Source organism: Xyrauchen texanus, chromosome 8 (genome assembly GCF_025860055.1).
Source record: "Xyrauchen texanus isolate HMW12.3.18 chromosome 8, RBS_HiC_50CHRs, whole genome shotgun sequence".
Taxonomy (NCBI): domain Eukaryota; kingdom Metazoa; phylum Chordata; class Actinopteri; order Cypriniformes; family Catostomidae; genus Xyrauchen; species Xyrauchen texanus.
Genome location: NC_068283.1, coordinates 45,886,401 through 45,904,823, shown reverse-complemented (window position 1 = coordinate 45,904,823; position 18,423 = coordinate 45,886,401). Strand labels below are relative to the sequence as shown.

The window sequence follows — 18,423 nt, the reverse complement described above, 5'->3', positions numbered from 1 at the left end:
GCTCTCAAACGCTGGGGGCGTGTCCGCTGGCTGCGCTGAAACCACGCCCACTCGCGGGAAAGCTGCCGTCGCCACACACACTCAACTGTCACCGCTACAGCCGGAATTAAATAAGGACACCGATCTGTTTCGTACATGATCGCATCCAGGTAGTACGCATTTCTGTGCCGAAGGCATAGCTAACTAGCAAACTGTAGGCTGTAGTAACTAATAATAGTACTGACAGTAACTCGCGATTGAGCGCCAAACTGATGCGAATGTGCTCTATTTATATTGTTAGGAGCGGCCAGCCTCAGGGGCTCCAGTGCGTCATCAAGTAGGGGCGTGTCCAGGAGCTCAGGGGCTCCAGTGCGTCATCGAGCCCCGTTTTAGCCCCGCCAAAAAATCCGGAAAATAGCAATGGTGAAAAACTGTTTAACGGTCTAACTCCACAATTCAGTCCTTCACAGTTCACAGTCTTTGTAATATGTTTTAGCAATACATTTCTAACATTTATAATGTGTTTAGAATTTTTTTTTAGAATTGCCTTTACAGGGACTTTAAACTGTGATGTTGTGTTTAAGTACAACATGACAACAAGCATTGTTGATCCACTGTTCTCCCTGTATCATCCACCCCGTGTGTAATGTAATTGTGTGTGTAATGTAATTTCTCACCTGTAGATCATGAGGTACATTCATTATCACCAGTGTAAAGCTTTTATTAAAGCTGGAGTATGTATTTTATGAGACACTAGCGCCACCGAACAGAATTGCAAAAATAAATGTTTTTAAAACCGCTTTCTGAATACAACCCTTGCCTGCAGTTGTTCAGATAGTCCCGCCCTTTAAATTTTAAATTTAATTTATTTTATATTACTTTTTGTATCTGAGCTCTTGATTTAATGAATGCTGTCAGGATGCACAGAGACTTTAAACCAGTATAACAAAAATGCTTCTGGTATAAATTGCATACTCTAGCTTTAACTGTATTAACATTATTTTTTAGACATTTTCATAACAGTTTCTTTTCGTATATAAATGTGAATGCAATGAATCTCAAAAATCATAAAAATACTTGAACTTATATCGACTTAATATCTAATTATGAAAAATTAGCCACATGGACACTAATATTCCATTACTCTTCTTGTGCACAGTCGGTGTATGTGTGCTCTGGCTCGACTCAACCACGTGGGGTCCAAATGAGTTTGGTATTGCATACTACATTATTACTCAGTTGGTATATACTGTAGATGTTGCAGAAACAGTAAGCGTAGTATAGTAATATGTCATTCTGAACTCTAGTTCCCCGTCTGTCGCTCACTTCGACGTTGTGTCTAAGAAGCGACACTAGGGGTCTCTCTTGAGCACTGAATATGCCTCTGAACTATGAAAAAAGGCCAATGACAAGTTGGCAGACAGTATTTGCATATCCCGCCCCTGGACATACGGGTATTTAAGCGGGCAAATACACTGAGTTCATTCAGAAATTTTCTTCGGAGCCAATGTTTTATGCTTCAGAGCCAATGAGTTACACACCAGTTCCTGCTTCTTTCCTCTGACGCTCTGCATGCTGTTGGATTGACGCCGCATAACAGCATCTTTCTCCTTCCTGCACGGCTGTGCATTCTGCCCCTGGGCACTTCGACAGCGCAGAGAAAAACTTGAAAGAGTTATTAAAAGAGTGATTTTCTTTATAATAGAGTATTTTCCTCTAAAAGAGCAAAACACAGCGCCGTTGAACGTACTTTTCAGGACGCGTCTTTTTAAAGATGCCATTCCACCCCTGTGTTGTTCCTGGATGCGGTAAAGTGCTCTCCGCTTCAGACGGCCACAGGCGTTGTCTCGTGTGTCTGGGTAGCGATCACACCTAGGCTGCGTTTGTGGATGGTTCATGCTCCATGGCAATGTTGCGGTCGGGGCTTGCTTTCAATAGAAAGCAAGCCACTCCAGGCGCCCCCCGCATTGATCCTTCTTCCCACGGGATCGAAGACGATGCAGCTGGCACTGGAGGCGATCTGGGGATGGCAGCTGGTGCAGCTCCGCCAGGTACGCCCCCTCAACCACCCGCCCCCGGCACGCTCGTTGACTCCCATCAATGCTCGAGGTAACAGCGGCTCGCCTCACAGCCAGTCTGCCTATCCTCTTGAGCTCGAAGTGGATGAGTTCGCCGCTGCATCGGAGAGCGCGGCATCTGACGCTGAGGACTCCCCTGTGCTGCCGCCTTCGGGCCACCCCGCTGCGAAGCCTCGCCGGGTACGTCAAAAATACTAGTCCCCTTGTTGCCCCTAGCACGGAGTTTGGAGGCGTGGCTTTCACTGCCCAACCCGTCACGCTGGCTGGCCCAGACCATTCGACTCGGTTACGCAATTCAGTTTGCCAGGACCCCACCCCCCTTCACGGGCGTCCGATTTACCGCAGTTCACGGCGAACATGCCAATTCCCTACATGCGGAAATCGCTACTCTTTTACTCAAAGACGCAATAGAGCCTGTCCCTCCAACCAAAATGAAGAAGGGTTTCTACAGCCCTTACTTCATTGTACCCAAGAAAGGCGGCGGCTTACGACCGATCTTGGACTTGCGAGTTTTCAACCGGGCTCTGCTCAAACTCCCGTTTAAAATTCTCACACAAAAACACATCTTGACTTGCGTCCGTCATCTAGATTGGTTCGCAGCGGTAGACCTGAAGGATGCATACTTCCACTTCTTGATTCTGCCTCGACACCGACCCTTTCTACAGTTCGCGTTCGATGGCCAGGCGTATCAGTACAAAGTCCTCCCCTTTGGCCTGTCTCTGTCCCCTCGTGTCTTCATGAAAGTTGCAGAGGCAGCTCTTGCCCCGCTCAGAGAAGCTGGCATTCGCATACTCAACTACCTCGACGACTGGCTCATCCTGGCCCACTCGCGAGAGTTACTATGCACGCACAGAGACCAGGTGCTCAGACACCTCAGCCGTTTGGGGCTTCAGGTCAACTGGGAAAAGAGCAAGCTCACCCCGTTTCAGAGCATCTCTTTTCTCGGCATGGAGTTAGATTCAGTCTCAATGACACGTCTCACCAACGAGCGCGCGCAGTGGGTGCTGAAATGCCTCGCCTCCTTCAAGCCAGGCACAATGGTCCCCTTGAAACTTTTCCAAAGGCTCCTGGGGCATATGGCATCCTCCGCGACGGTGGCGCCGCTGGGGTTGATGCATATGAGACCACTTCAGCACTGGCTTCAGACTCGAGTCCCGAGACGAGCATGGCACCGCGGCACGCACCATGTGATGATCACCCCCGCCTGCCACCAGACATTCAAACCCTGGACAGACATCTGCTTTTTACGGGCAGGAGTACCCTTGCAGCAGGTGTCCCGACGCGTCCTGGTCACGACCGACACCTCCAGATTGGGTTGGGGCACCGTTATACTGGCACATCAACCGCCTAGAGTTGTTGACTGTTTTCCTTGCCCTGAGGAAGTTTCTCCCGTTAGTTCGGGACAAACATGTCCTAGTCAGGTCAGACAGCACCGCTGTGGTAGCGTACATAAATCGTCAAGGCGGCGTACGCTCCCGCCACATGTCACGACTCGCCCGTCGTCTCCTCCTTTGGAGCCAGCAGCGACTCAGGTCACTGTGTGCCACTCACATCCCCGGCAACCTCAATGTGATAGCGGACATGTTGTCATGACAATGCTTGCACAGTGGAGAGTGGAGGCTTCACCCCCAGTTGGTCCAGCTGATTTGGGAACGATTCGGCAAGGCCCAGGTAGACCTGTTTGCCTCCCGAGAAACCTCCCACTGCCCGAACAGAGGCTCCCCTCGGGGCAGACGCACTGGCACACAGCTGGCCCACGGGGCTGCACATGTATGCATTTCAACCAGTGAGCCTTCTTGCACAGGTCCTGTGCAAGGTCAGGGAGGACGAGGAGCAAGTTACCCTAGTGGCTCCGTACTGGCCCACTCGGACTTGGTTCTAAGACCTTTGAAACCTCCACGTCTGGCCCCTGGATGGGACTTGGAAGATCTAGCCGGTCTACTACCTGCTGTCGTAGACACGATCAACCAAGCCAGAGCCCCTTCCACCAGGCACCTTTACACCCTTAAGTGGCGCCTGTTTGCGAATTGGTGTTCTTCCCGGGCTGAAGACCCACAGAGGTGCGCAGTTAGGTTAGTGCTTTTATTTCTGCAGGAGATGTTGGGGGGGAGGCTGTCCCTCTCCACCTTGAATGTGTATGTAGCTGCTATCATGTCCTACTACGACGCAGTAGACGGCAAGTCTTTGGGTAAGCAAAACTTAATTATCAGGTTCCTAAGAGGTGCCCAGAGGTTTAATCCCTCCCGGCCAAGCCTGTTCCCCTCCTGGGATCTCTCAGTGGTCCTCTCGTGCCTCCAGAGGCCTCCCTTCGAGCCACTAGAATCAGCTGGACTCTTAAAACGACCCTGCTGATCGCGCTCGCCTCCATCAAGAGGGTGGGGGACCTGCAAGTGTTCTCTGTCAGCGACACTTGCCTGGAGTTCGGTTCGGCAGACACATATGTGATCCTAAGACCGTGGTCGGGCTACGTGCCCAAGGTTCCTACCACGCCCTTTAGAGACCAGGTAGTGAACCTGCAAGCGCTGCCCCGGGAGGAAGCAGACCCAGCCCTTTCATTGCTTTGTCCGGTACGTGCTTTGTGTACCTATTTGGACCACACGCGGAGCTCTAGACGTTCTGAGCAGCACTTTGTCTGCTTCGGTGGACAGTGGAAAGGGAACGCTGTCTCCAAACAGAGGCTCACCCAGTGGGTCGTTGATGCCATTTCATTGGCTTCTCACGTCCAGGCCTTGCCCCCCTTGCGGGTCCGGGTGCACTCAACCAGAAGTGTTGCGTCCTCGTGGGCACTGGCCAGGGGCACCTCCCTGGCAGACATTTGTAGGGCAGTGGGTTAGGCAACACCTAATACCTTTGCGAGATTTTATCATTTCTGGGTTGAGTCAGTATCGTCCCTTGTTTTCACAGGTCCGAGCCCGTAGAACTCGGTAACATGCTGACGAACTGGCCAGGTGAATCGCTTGCGCCTAGCGCCCTTTCCCTCTGCTGAGGCAAAACCATGCGCCTTTTTCTCCCAGGAGATCCCATCTCACGGATCCCTGGATGATTCATCCCTAGCCCTTGTGGGTCCGCAGTTCAGTGGAGGAACTGGCCGACCCTATCCACTGCGGGTTCTTAATTTACCCTGTACTGGAAAAGGTGCTCCGCAGGTCAGGCCTCCTGCATGGACTCCCCCTGTGTGTATTATCCGCGGTACAGTCCCCCTACGAGTGGACCCGTGTCTCCCTTAGGCAGTTCCAAGCTGCCCTCTGTCACTGTAGTGTAGCAAACCCCCCCCCCCGATGGTCACTGTAGTGTAGCAACCCCCCCCCGACGAGGTTGGGTCTACCTCCGCGTCATTTCCACATGTCGCCTAAAAAACCCATGTGATGTATTCACCACCTTTACCTCCCCTTCTGGGTAGGTGTGGTCTCCACAGGGTCTTCCTCTATAAGACCCCCTTCCTTCGATGCGTGTAAGGACCCCGGCCGTTCTGCTCTATGCGGAGAAACATAGAGAGAAAAGAGGCCCAGCCAGGCTTGGCTCATTCCCAGGTTGGCAAGCGTCGCCTTGTTCCCCTTGATTCCGACGACTTTATGGGGCATTGGGGAAGGGTACGTTCAGCCTGATACAGCTGGTCGCGTTTGCACGTGAAAATACCACAAAACGTCGAAGTGAGCGACAGACGGGGAACGTCTAGGTTACGTATGTAACCTCCATTCCCCGATGGAAGTAATGAGACGTTGTGTCCTCCCTGCCATGTCTCTGAGCCAAGCCACTGTTGTGGCCGGACCATTTCCGGCTCCTCAGAAAAATCCTGAATGAACTCATCGTATTTTCCTGCTTAAATACCCATATGTCCGGGGGCGAGGTATGCAACTACTGTCTGCCAATTTCTCATTGGCCTTTTTTCATAGTTCAGAGGCATATTCGGCGCTCAAGAGAGACCCCTAGTGTCATCCATCAGATGTTATTCATTTAGCCCGGCTCCCAGAGAATATGCATTTTTATTGCACTGCATTTATTCATACATGATCAATAATATTCATATACTTAATTATCAATTAACCACTTGATTCACCATTTATTAAATCATACAGAATTAAGAGATTTCATTAGTATTGTTACCTCACTTTTATTATTGTTTTCTTTCATGGTTCATGAAAGAAAACATTGATATATTTTATATTGGATGTATATTTAGTTAAAAACTCTTTTAGAACTGAATAAAATGACATAGATTTGATATTGGCATACTTTTGTCCGCTCTGTTCTTTTATGTTGATACGATGTTGCTTGTTGGTTGCATATTTCTGAGCAGTGTACTTTTTAAGTTTACTTCTATAATTTTCATCAGTCACATATCGAGAACTTGCATTTCGTTTGGCATTCACTCAGTCGCTTCAGAGTCATTTCAATTTTCTCACGTCTCCATTGCTTTTACACCCCCGCTTTTGTCTCTCAAGTTTATGACTTGTATATACAAATTGCATTTGTATAATCTTTTGCAAGTATGAGCACAATCAGCAGAATGTATTATATTTGGCACACACAACAATTGTCACTCATTGCGATGATTCAAGTAAATTGCTCTATTGTTTGAGTTTACGTTGGATGAGCAATATTTGAGCCATTTGTTATAACTGTAGGTAAATATAGGCGTGACAAACAAATCTGCAGTTGCTTGTATTTCCAGCTCAGTTGTCCAGGTTACAACATATTTTATGCACATCTCTTTGAAATAAATGTCAACAGAAAAATGCCCTTCTCTTAGACTAGACACAAATTTGGCCTCATTTGCTTTCCACATGTTTAACGACCGCAAGTCTTACTGTCTAATTACACTTATTGATTGTTTTTGTTTATTTTTAGTAGACAATTGCGTGTGAAGAACATGGATATTTACAATATTAATAGTACAAAACATTCATTGAGTAAACTATTTCTTGATGTATGTTTAGTTAAAAACTCTTTTAGAATTGAATACAACACTTTTGGTATATTTGATAGTTTAATCTGTGCATGAATCATTTAAAAGAATTGTCAATATACCAAACCCTGTTTTTGTTGTGAAATATTCAGAGATCAAAGATTTAAAATGACACTTCGAAATCTTGTTAACAAACCGTTCACCATTTTTCCGAAACATTTTACTCATGGGGACACAGACACAAACACCTCTTTATCCTGACCCGCACCAAATGCCTTAACAGTTTAAAAAAAATTCAAAGAGAGGTGTCGCTTTTAAAGCTGGGAATACATGAATCATCCTGTTCCCACATCAAACAGGAACAGGTGACGCCGATCTGTTTAAATAATTACTTTAAAATAACACAAGCTTCCTACGAGAAAGGATGTTGTGAAATAATCATCCTGTATGTCTTAACAACATGTTTAAACTCCACCCAATGGAGGGGTCTTGTCAACTTTCTTACTCCATTATCGTTTGGATGAGGTTGTGAAAGGACTTTGAACGGAAAAAATGTACGATTCTTTGTGCTAAAGATACATTTTATAATGCATACTATTTCAATTAAAATGTTGAATATTGAAATAAAACTGTTATTTTAAACATAATTATGTTAAAGTATTTTATCATTTTTAGAGTGACTTTGTTGTGTTTGACAACTTGATACATTTTGTTTAAAAAACACATTTTCAGCTCTGTTAAAAGTAAAATAACACTTTGTCTTTGTTAACCATTTATTCATCATTTTAAAGTGAACATCTGAATGAGTTTGGTTCAGTCAATATCCACTGTTTTAAAACTCATTTTCACCACTTTGTTAAAAATAAAAAAGATGTCTTATACCAAGCATTATTTTAACACCCCAGTTTTGTCACCAAGCATTGCACCCCATTAAAAGACACATAATTTTAACACATTTTAAACATAATAAACACTTTTTATGTCTTACTACATCCTGTACAGAACAGCTGACCAAACACGTCATACCACACATCCTGTACAGAACAGCTGACCAGACAAGTCATACCGCATCCTGTACAGAACAGCTGACCAGACAAGTCATACCGCATCCTGTACAGAACAGCTGACCAGACACGTCATACCACATCCTGTACAGAACAGCTGACCAGACACGTCATACCACATCCTGTACAGAACAGCTGACCAAAAACGTCATACCACATCCTGTACAGAACAGCTGACCAGACACGTCATACCGCATCCTGTACAGAACAGATGACCAGACACGTCATACCACATCCTGTACAGAACAGCTGACCAGACACGTCATACCACACATCCTGTACAGAACAGCTGACCAGACAAGTCATACCGCATCCTGTACAGAACAGCTGACCAGACAAGTCATACCGCATCCTGTACAGAACAGCTGACCAGACACGTCATACCACATCCTGTACAGAACAGCTGACCAGACACGTCATACCACATCCTGTACAGAACAGCTGACCAAAAACGTCATACCACATCCTGTACAGAACAGCTGACCAAAAACGTCATACCACATCCTGTACAGAACAGATGACCAGACACGTCATACCGCATCCTGTACAGAACAGCTGACCAGACACGTCATACCACATCCTGTACAGAACAGCTGACCAGACACGTCATACCACATCCTGTACAGAACAGCTGACCAAAAACGTCATACCACATCCTGTACAGAACAGCTGACCAGACACGTCATACCACATCCTGTACAGAACAGCTGACCAAAAACGTCATACCACATCCTGTACAGAACAGATGACCAGACACGTCATACCGCATCCTGTACAGAACAGCTGACCAGACACGTCATACCACATCCTGTACAGAACAGCTGACCAGACACGTCATACCACATCCTGTACAGAACAGCTGACCAAAAACGTCATACCACATCCTGTACAGAACAGCTGACCAGACACGTCATACCACATCCTGTACAGAACAGCTGACCAAAAACGTCATACCACATCCTGTACAGAACAGATGACCAGACACGTCATACCGCATCCTGTACAGAACAGCTGACCAGACAAGTCATACCGCATCCTGTACAGAACAGCTGACCAGACACGTCATACCACATCCTGTACAGAACAGCTGACCAGACACGTCATACCACATCCTGTACAGAACAGCTGACCAGACACGTCATACCACATCCTGTACAGAACAGCTGACCAAAAACGTCATACCACATCCTGTACAGAACAGCTGACCAGACACGTCATACCACATCCTGTACAGAACAGCTGACCAAAAACGTCATACCACATCCTGTACAGAACAGATGACCAGACACGTCATACCGCATCCTGTACAGAACAGCTGACCAGACACGTCATACCGCATCCTGTACAGAACAGCTGACCAGACACGTCATACCGCATCCTGTACAGAACAGCTGACCAGACACGTCATACCGCATCCTGTGCAGAACAGCTGACCAAACACGTCATACCGCATCCTGTACAGACAAATTAAACAATGTTTTCAGTCGCCTACTCTTGTCGACTGTCAGAGCGAGGCGTTTTGCATCTCAAATGAGCCAATTAACTACAGGTATTGATAAATAATAGAAGTGTGTGTCACTGTCAAAAACAAAACTTGAATAAATTAAATTAAATCATTCTGTTGTCGAATATATTTAAAGTGATATTAACATAATTTTTTCAATGTTTTATAACAGTTGCTTTATGTATATAAATGTGAATGCATTAAGATTTAAATGTTTAAGAGTTTTGCTAAATCAACTCTGGAAAAAATAAACAATGGCTTATAACTCTTAAAAAGGAAGTTGTGTTAAGTGCTTGGATTCATTTCATAGAAAACCTTAAAAACAATGATTTGGATAAATTTTGAGAGTTTGCTGAATTTGTTTTATATATAAAAGTGTCCAAAAACCTCCCGAGCCACACTGATGTTTTTCTTTGAATGCACTCGTCTCAAAAATCATACAAATACTTGAACTTATATCGATTTAATATCTAATTATGAAAAATGATCCACATGACACTAATATTGCATCACTCTTCTTGTGCACAGTCGGTGTATGTGTGCTCTCACTCGACTCAAACACGTCTGGCCCAAATGAGTTTGTTACTGCACACTACATTATTACTCTGTTGGTGTATACTGTAGATGTTGCAGAAACAGGAAGTGTAGTATAGTAGTATGTCATTCTGAACTCTAGTTTCTAACATGCTTCACATTCAATGTGACACTCTGAACATATCTGTGATGCTGTACGGGAAAACAACTTGACATTAATAAAACACTCAGAGTCACGATTTCAATCATTTTGAGATCATTTACTGAAGTTTTTGTTCTCTGCAGTTTCAACATACATGCACAGAATAGAAGTGAAGAAGAGCTGGTTAACAAAAGAGACATCAGTTATTATAGTCATATGCAGAATTTGATTCAAAGTGTCATTGTTATTAGTTCTTCTAAGTTTCTGGCAGGTTACAACATGAAATATTCTAGATCCGAATTCTTATGAACAATAATTAGTTAGTGAACATTAATCAAGTTGTCATTATAAGGTTTAGTAGATTATATGCAGGGGTCAGAGGTCATCTATCTGTCATGCACACTTTTCTGAATGTGTCTGAAGTTCCAGTTATTTCACTATAATAGAGTCACATGTTAAAATAAACTTTTAAACAAGAATAAAACTACTGTAGATGATCTAGACAGAGTATCTTGTGAGTTTTCTTCACTGCAGACTTTATTCTGGTCGTGTTTGTGGAATGAAGACCTCAACATCTGCAAAACACTTGAGCAAAACAAGTCGAGAAACAACAAAAGCCAAACAGGACGACTCTGAAAGTATTTCATTAGTAGAACTTGAAGGTTGTAAAATATACGTCTAAAAATGAATGATTAGAAATATAAAATATATATCAATGGTTTCTTTAATGAACCATGAAAGAAAACAATAATAAAAGTGAGATAACAATACTAATGAAATCTCTTAATTCTATATGATTTAATAAATGGTGAATCAAGTGGTTAATTGATGATTAAATATATTAATATTATTGATCATGTATGAATAAATGCAGTACAATAAAAATGCATATTCTCTGGGAGCCAGGCTAAATGAATAACGTCTAGGTTACGTATTTAACCTCCATTCCCTGAAGGAGGGAACGAGACGTTGTGTCGAAGAAGCGACACTAGGGGTCCCTCTTTAGCGCTGAATATGCCTCTGATCTATGAAAAAAGGCCAATGAGAAGTTGGTAGACAGTATTTGCATACCCCGCCCCCGGAAAAGCGGGGAAATACGTCAAATTCATTCAGGATTTTTCTGAGGAGCCGGAAATGGTCCAGCCAACACAGTGGCTCAGCTCAGCGATGTGGCCGGGAGGACACAAAGTCTTATTCCCTCCATCAGGGAATGGAGGTTACATATGTAAACTAGACGTTCCCCGTCTGTCGCTCACTTTGACGTTGTGTCGAAGAAGCGACACTAGGGGTCCAATTTAAATCACGCCATGCGCAGAGCCGGGCAGGAATTTTACGTGCAAAGGTGACCAGCTGTGTCAGACTGCACGCACCCTTCCCCAATGCCCCATAAAAGTCGTCGGGATCCTTCTGGTTACCCTAAACAGGAGAACAAGGTGACGCTTGCCAACCTTTTCTCTCTATGTTTCTCGCATAGAGCCAAAAACGGCTGGGGCCCTTACATGCATCGTGGGAAGGGGGGTCTTACCCAGCTTCCTATTCTTTCAGGGGGTAAAGACCCTGCAGAGACCACACCTGCCCAGGAAGGGGGAGGTAAAAGTGGTGAAATACATCACATGGGTCACTCAGGTCACATGTGGAAAAATGGCGCAGTGGTAGATCCAGCCTTAAGGAGGGGGGAGTTGCTACAACACAGCGACCAGAGGGCAGCTGGAACTGCCTGAGGGAGACGCGGGTCCACCCGTAAGGGGACCGTACCGTGGAAAATACACACAGGAGTACCGACCTGTGGAGCACCTATTCCAGTACAGGGTAGATTTGAGTACCCAAGCTGAATTGCGGACCCACAGGGCTAGGGAGGAGTCATCCAGGGATCCAAATGGGGGAAATCTCCTGGGAGAGAAAGCGCACAGTTTTACCTTGGTGAGGGAAAGGGCGCTAGGTGCAAGCAATCTACCCAGTCAGTCTGTCAGCATGTAACAAGTTCTACCGGCTCAGACCTGAGAAAACATTGGACGAAACTGACTCAACCCTGAGATTTTAAAATCTTGCAAAGGTATTAGGTGTTGCCCAACCCGCTGCTCTGCATATGTCTGCCAGGGAGGTGCCTCTGGCCAGTGCACATGAGGACGCGACACTCCTTGTTGAGTGTGCTCGGACCCGCGGGGGGGGGGGGGACATGGCCTGGGTGTGATAGGCCAATGAAATAGCGTCCACCACCCAGTGGGAAAGCCTCTGTTTAGAGACAGCGTTCCCTTTCCGCTCTCCACCAAAGCAGAAAAGAGCTGCTCAGAACGTCTAAAGCTCTGCGTGCGGTCCAAGTAGGTACGCAAAGCACGTACCGGACACAGAAACGATGGGGCTGGGTCTGCCTCCTCCCGGGGCAGCACTTGCAGGTTCACTACCTGGTCTCTGAAGGGTGTGGTAGGAACCTTGGGCACATAGCCCGGTCGCGGTCTTAGGATCACATGAGTGTCTACCGGACACCTCCAGGCAAGTGTCGCTGACAGAGAACGCTTGCAGGTCCCCGACCCTTGATGGAGGCGAGTATGATCAGCAGGGCTGTCTTTAGAGAGAGGGCACTGAGTCCAACTGATTCTAGCGGCTCGAAGCGGGGTCTCTGAAGGCCTGCGAGGTCTACCGAGAGATCCCAGGAGGGGAACAGGCTTGGCCGGGATGGATTTAACCTCCGGGTGCCTCTTAGGAACTTGATGATTAAGTCGTGCTTACCCAAAGACTTGCCGTCTACTGCGGCGTGGTGGGATTTGGTTGTTCCCAAATCAGCTCGACCGACTGGGGGTGAAGCCTCCACTGGGCAAGTGTTGTCGTGACAGTGCGTCCACTACCACATTGAGGTTGCCGGGGATGTGAGTGGCACGCAGCGACTTGAGTTGCCTGATTAGGACATGTTTGTCTCGAACTAACGGGAGAAACTTCCTTAGGGCAAAGAAAACAGTCGAGCGTGCTGGGGGGCGGATGGTCCGAGGGAGCGTACCCGGTGGAACCGCACCCGCTGCCGTCCCCAGATTGCCTCCATCGCCATCCGCATCGTCCTCAATCCCGTGGGAAGAAGGAGCAATATGTGGGTCGGCTGGAGTGGCATGCTTTCTGTTGAAAGCGAGCCGAGACCTCAACATTGCCATGGTCATGCTCTCGCAGTGAGAACATGAACCATCCACAAACACTGCCTCGGTGTGATCGCAGCCCAGACACACGAGACAACGCCTGTGGCCATCTGAAGCGGAACTACACAGGGGCGGAAAGGCATCTTGCCTTAAAGACGCATCCTGAAAAGGACGTTTAACGCTGCTGTGTAATGCTCTTTTAGAGGAAAATACTCTTTAAAATAAACTCTTAAGTTTTTGCGCTGTTGAAGCACCCAGGGGCAAACTGCACTGCCGTGCAGAGAAGGAGAAAAGCCACTGAAGTGCTTCGTAGATCCAACAGCAGGGAAAGCGTCAGAGTAACAACTCGCAGCTGACTGCATGCACGACCATCGGCTCCAAAGAAAATTTCTGAATGAACTCCATGTATTTCCCCGCTTTTATACCCGTATGTCCGGGGGCGGGGTATGCAAATACTGTCTGCCAAATTCTCATTGGCCTCTTTTCATAGATCAGAGGCATATTTGGCACTCAAGAAAGACCCCTAGTGTCGCTTCTTCAACACAACGTCGAAGTGAGCGACAGACGGGGAATCAATGTCTGGCACGGGCCAGACCCTCAGTCACCCCTCAAATAGCATACATTACTTTACATGTAATAACTATGATGATTAAAATAAAGATAATAAAATAGACAATCATAAAATATTGATTAACAGTAAATAAGATTAATAAAACAGAAAAAAATATATATTTAAAAAATGCACACCAACAACACTAAAGACCGTATTGTAGTTAGTTGATCCCAGAGAAACTGATGCTATTAGAGACGGCATTAACATAGTCACCATCGGCTTGTAGATATCTCAAATGCGATAGAGGAGGAGTTATGTAGATGAGCAAATGAATGCGCTAATTAAGTTACGTGAGCCGCTAAATTAACACCAGATGGCGTGTGGCTTTTACTTAAAGCGTGACGACGCACACACACGCTCGCACACACATACGCACACACATGCTCGCACACACACATACTCTCTCACAAACACGCACACACACATACGCACACACACGATCGCACACACACACACGCTCTCTCTGAAACACGCTCTCACACACTTCTGCACACATACACACTCCGCTGTGCGTCGTGACCACACCTTGGGTGTCCTCCATACCTTCCAGCGGCCGGTTCCATATCGGAACATTTATATTTGATATTGTATTCTGTAATTAAAGGGCTTCTTAAACTGCTCTATTAGTTTATATTTATTAAAAGTATTTATTCAGACTCTCAATAGCATCTTGCTTTGAGTGCTTCTTCCACTCATCTGGAATCTGACCCGAGCCCTGGAACTTTTTATCATAATGTTTTTCCAGATCTTCCTGGAATCTGCACACAAACCACTTCCAGTACGGCAGCTGAGAGACGTCAGGAGTGATGCTCCACTTAGCATAAACTCCTCCTGCTGTTCTGTAGTTGTTGCATGGAAACCACTGACCTGATGATTTAAATATTTTACCACTTGTCACTAAAGTTGTACAAAAATCAGCACTGAGATCCTGTGTTCCTTCATAATGCCATCCTTTCAGTCCATCCACTCGATGGAAAGGAACACTGTGATCTCCAGTATGGTCTTCTATTGTGTTAGTGCAGATTGCAGCACAGAAAGGACACTGAACCCAACAGCACTGACAGAAGTGACCAATCAGAATCTCATCTGGTCTGTCCTTACAGTCCAGCTTCACTGGAAAAGTCTGTGTACTGAATTTACTGCTTATGTCAGATATTATAGATGGAAGTTCTTCTGTCATCACATCTTCTAAGAGTTTGAAATCATCAACATCATCACGACTCACTCCACTGAAGTCTTTAACAGAGAATATCAGCACATCTGAGAGCTTCTGTGTGAAACACTTCAACCACAAATCAACATCTCCACTGTTCACTTGAACATGTTCAGTAGATTCATGAGCTGCTTTCATGATCTTCTGCTGCAGGAGTTTGATGTTCTTCATCATCATCTTGGGCCGAACACTGACACTGAACTTATCAGTGATGTACTGACTGACTTCATCTCTGATGAAACTTTTGAAGTGATCTCTGGGATTTTTTATGTAGTTCATGTATTTGTTAAAGTTCTCCTCTTCTGCCAGTGTCTTCAGGATGTGTTTCTCCAGTTTAGATCTGTTTCCATTCAGTGATTCACAGTTTTTGCTCATTTCATCTGCTAAATCTCTGGCAGTGTTTTTGTAGACACTCTGTTCAATGGGATCTTTCAGTTTCTGACAGATGATCTCACCAAAAACAGCAGCTGATGTTGAACCTTTACAATATTTCTGGAAAACACTGAAGTACTCTCCTCTCTTCCTCTCAACATAGAGAACAGGATCATTGGATTCTCTGAACAGTTTGTGTTGGTCAGTGAATGTCTTATTTGCTCTCTTACAGATAGAAAGCACTAAATCAATGGAGAACTCCTTCTTGAACAGATATTTCACTGGTCCATTCTGATGTTCAGTGAGTTTTGACTTTATATAGTCTGTGAGTTGTTGAATGTAGCTTTTGTTGTAGCCCATCTTTGAAATTTTGAATGACAGGATCATTTTGTCTGTCTCATGAGCAGTTTCACTGACTAATGTTCTTATTTGGGTTTCATCCTCTTTAGACAGAGCATAACCTAACTTCTCTTTTGCTCCTCTGTAGAGATTTATAACAGGTCCTGTAACTCCACTGGATTTCTTTAACTGTACATAATCTGAATAACTCGACACACAGAAAATATCCCCGTTCTCCCTCCAGTGATCTACAGGAGCACTTTCATTGATGTCACTGAGGAGTATTTGCACATCTCTTAATATGTCAATGTCTTTGATAGGATCAGTGTCTCTGATGATCTTCTTCACATGCTGTTCCCAAAAGCAATCAAACTCTTTCTTCAGTGTTTCTTCATCATTTGCTTTGTCTTTGAGTTTTAAGGCGAGTGTTTTGCTCTTTTCAAAGAGAGTGTTTTCATGATGTGTCTTCTGAGCATCAATCTTTTTCTTCAGGTCTCGCTGTTGAAGAATCTCATTTAATTTTCTTTTTGTTTCTCTCACAATGTTTTCTTGAAGATCTTTGATTTTTATCTCAAATGAAGTTTTCCACTGAATCAGTATTTCTTTATCTTTGTCTTTCTCAAAGAAATCTGACATTGATTTTTTCACTTCTTCACTTTTCTCTTTCAGTTCTCTTTGAAGATGTGCTTCATCAACCTCTTTAATTGTTTCATTTTCTATTTTGTTGTGCAGTTTGTTTTCAATTTCCAGCATGGCACTGCGAAGACTCCAGGTCCACTTGCTGTATTCTGTCTCCAGTTTCCTGTATGTTGAAATCTCCAGAGAATTTCTGAAGCTGAACACAAATCGTTCATTCAGTAAAGCCTCCCAGAGATCTTGAATACGATCTTTCAGATGTGTCAACATCATGCCATCTGATGTTGAGGCATGTTTAAGAATTGTTTTCTTTAATTCTTGAATATTTTCACAGTAGTTTGGGTTTGGTGGTGCCATGGGTGGGCTGCCCTCCCAGAGTTGTGCAAAATACTTCACATCATTCTGAACATTAAATTCAATGACATCACTGAAACTTTCTGCATCACAGACTTCATCTTTAGCAGCAAGTTTTGTCATTTCATCCAGTTTCTCCAACAGTCGTCTCCTTCCCTCCATGTTTTTCTCTCCAGCTGTGATGTCTGAAACATTCTGATGCACAAACATGCAGCTGGGATTCAGTCTGACCTTCTTCATCCTCAGGAAGGCCTGAACAACAATCTGAAGAGTGTCCTGCATCTCAGATGGGTTTTCTCCAAAGATGTTGATCAATGTCAGTTGCCCAAGACCAACAACAAATGTGGCCAGTTCATTGTCATGAAGTCTCGTTGATCTTCCAGCCAGTTCTAGAGCACGAAGTCCTTCAGTATCAACAACCAGAATATAGTCAAACTTCAGCTGTGCTTTCATCTCCTCTGACACTCTGACCAGCTGCATGAAAGCTCCTCTGGTGCACCTGCCAGCACTGACGGCAAACTGCAGTCCAAACATGGCATTCAGCATGGTGGATTTCCCAGAGCTCTGAACCCCTAAAACTGACAGTACAAACACACTCTGGTCTCCCAGTTTCTTGATGAGTTCATCTAGAACAGCTTTAACCCAGATCAGAGGAACATGAGCAGCATCTCCATCCATCAGCTCCAGAGGAAATCCAGAGATCATCATCTCTGCTGCAAGACTCGGGAGAGAAGAGAAGTGAAACTGCAGACCTTCCTTGTTCTTCTTCACAGATGAACATGATTCATAGATCTGACCGATCTCTCTCAGGATGTGCTCCAAACCAAAGGTTGCTGCCTGAAGCTCCTCAGATATTCTCTCAAGTTCTGTTTGATCAGCTTTATGTTGTTCTATTTGTTCGGTTTTGAGTTGCTCAGATTTATTTTTCTCTTTCAGTTGTAAGACTGTTGACCACTTATCATCATATTTGTGATGTAGATCAGAAAGTTCGGTTGAGGTGTGTTCGTCCATGAGGATCCCAAGCCATTTGAGGAATTTTCTTTTCTTATTTGCAGCATATTTTTCATTCATTTTATTAATAAAGTACTTCATGAAGTCACTAAGGGCAGATTCATGCTGCTGTTTACGGACATTCTTCAAGGCTTCTTGTTTTCTACTTATTTCCATTTCTAGTTCACTCCCTTGAGGTCGATGTAGTTCTTTGTTCTTCTGACACCACTGATGCCACAGTTTTCCCTGACAGGGCAGAAATGATTCTTTGATTTTTGTCAGATCTTTATTCTCCAGTAATCTCACCATCTGCTGTGCTGCTTCTTTTCCTCTCCTGCAGTCTTCATCATCATCTTCATCTACTCTGATATCTGAGTGTTTGGACACATCTTCAAGTCTGAAAATGGAAGATGATTCTGAAGATGAGATTGAGAGACAATCATTTATAGCTCTTCTGAGTTCTTCAGATACATCTGACTGATTTCTTTCCATTAAGCCTATTTTGTATTTTCCTTTTTTTGTCTGAATTACAGAAGATTTGTCCTGAGTAAAAAGGCAAATAAGTGGCTTTTTTTGT

At 44.8% G+C, this 18,423-nt stretch overlaps 2 protein-coding genes across 2 annotated transcripts in view; both read right to left on the bottom strand.

Moving 5' to 3' along the window:
* The window catches only part of LOC127648266 (interferon-induced very large GTPase 1-like), a 399,776-nt gene that overhangs the window by 88,574 nt on the left and 292,779 nt on the right, over window positions 1-18,423 (bottom strand). The gene's annotated exons all lie outside the window — the stretch shown is intronic.
* The window catches only part of LOC127648277 (interferon-induced very large GTPase 1-like), a 341,847-nt gene continuing 333,657 nt past the window's right edge, over window positions 10,234-18,423 (bottom strand). Inside the window, 1 exon segment of the mRNA XM_052132865.1 lies at window positions 10,234-18,422. Coding sequence (XP_051988825.1) covers window positions 14,580-18,422 — 3,843 coding nt within the window. The 3' untranslated portion in view covers window positions 10,234-14,579.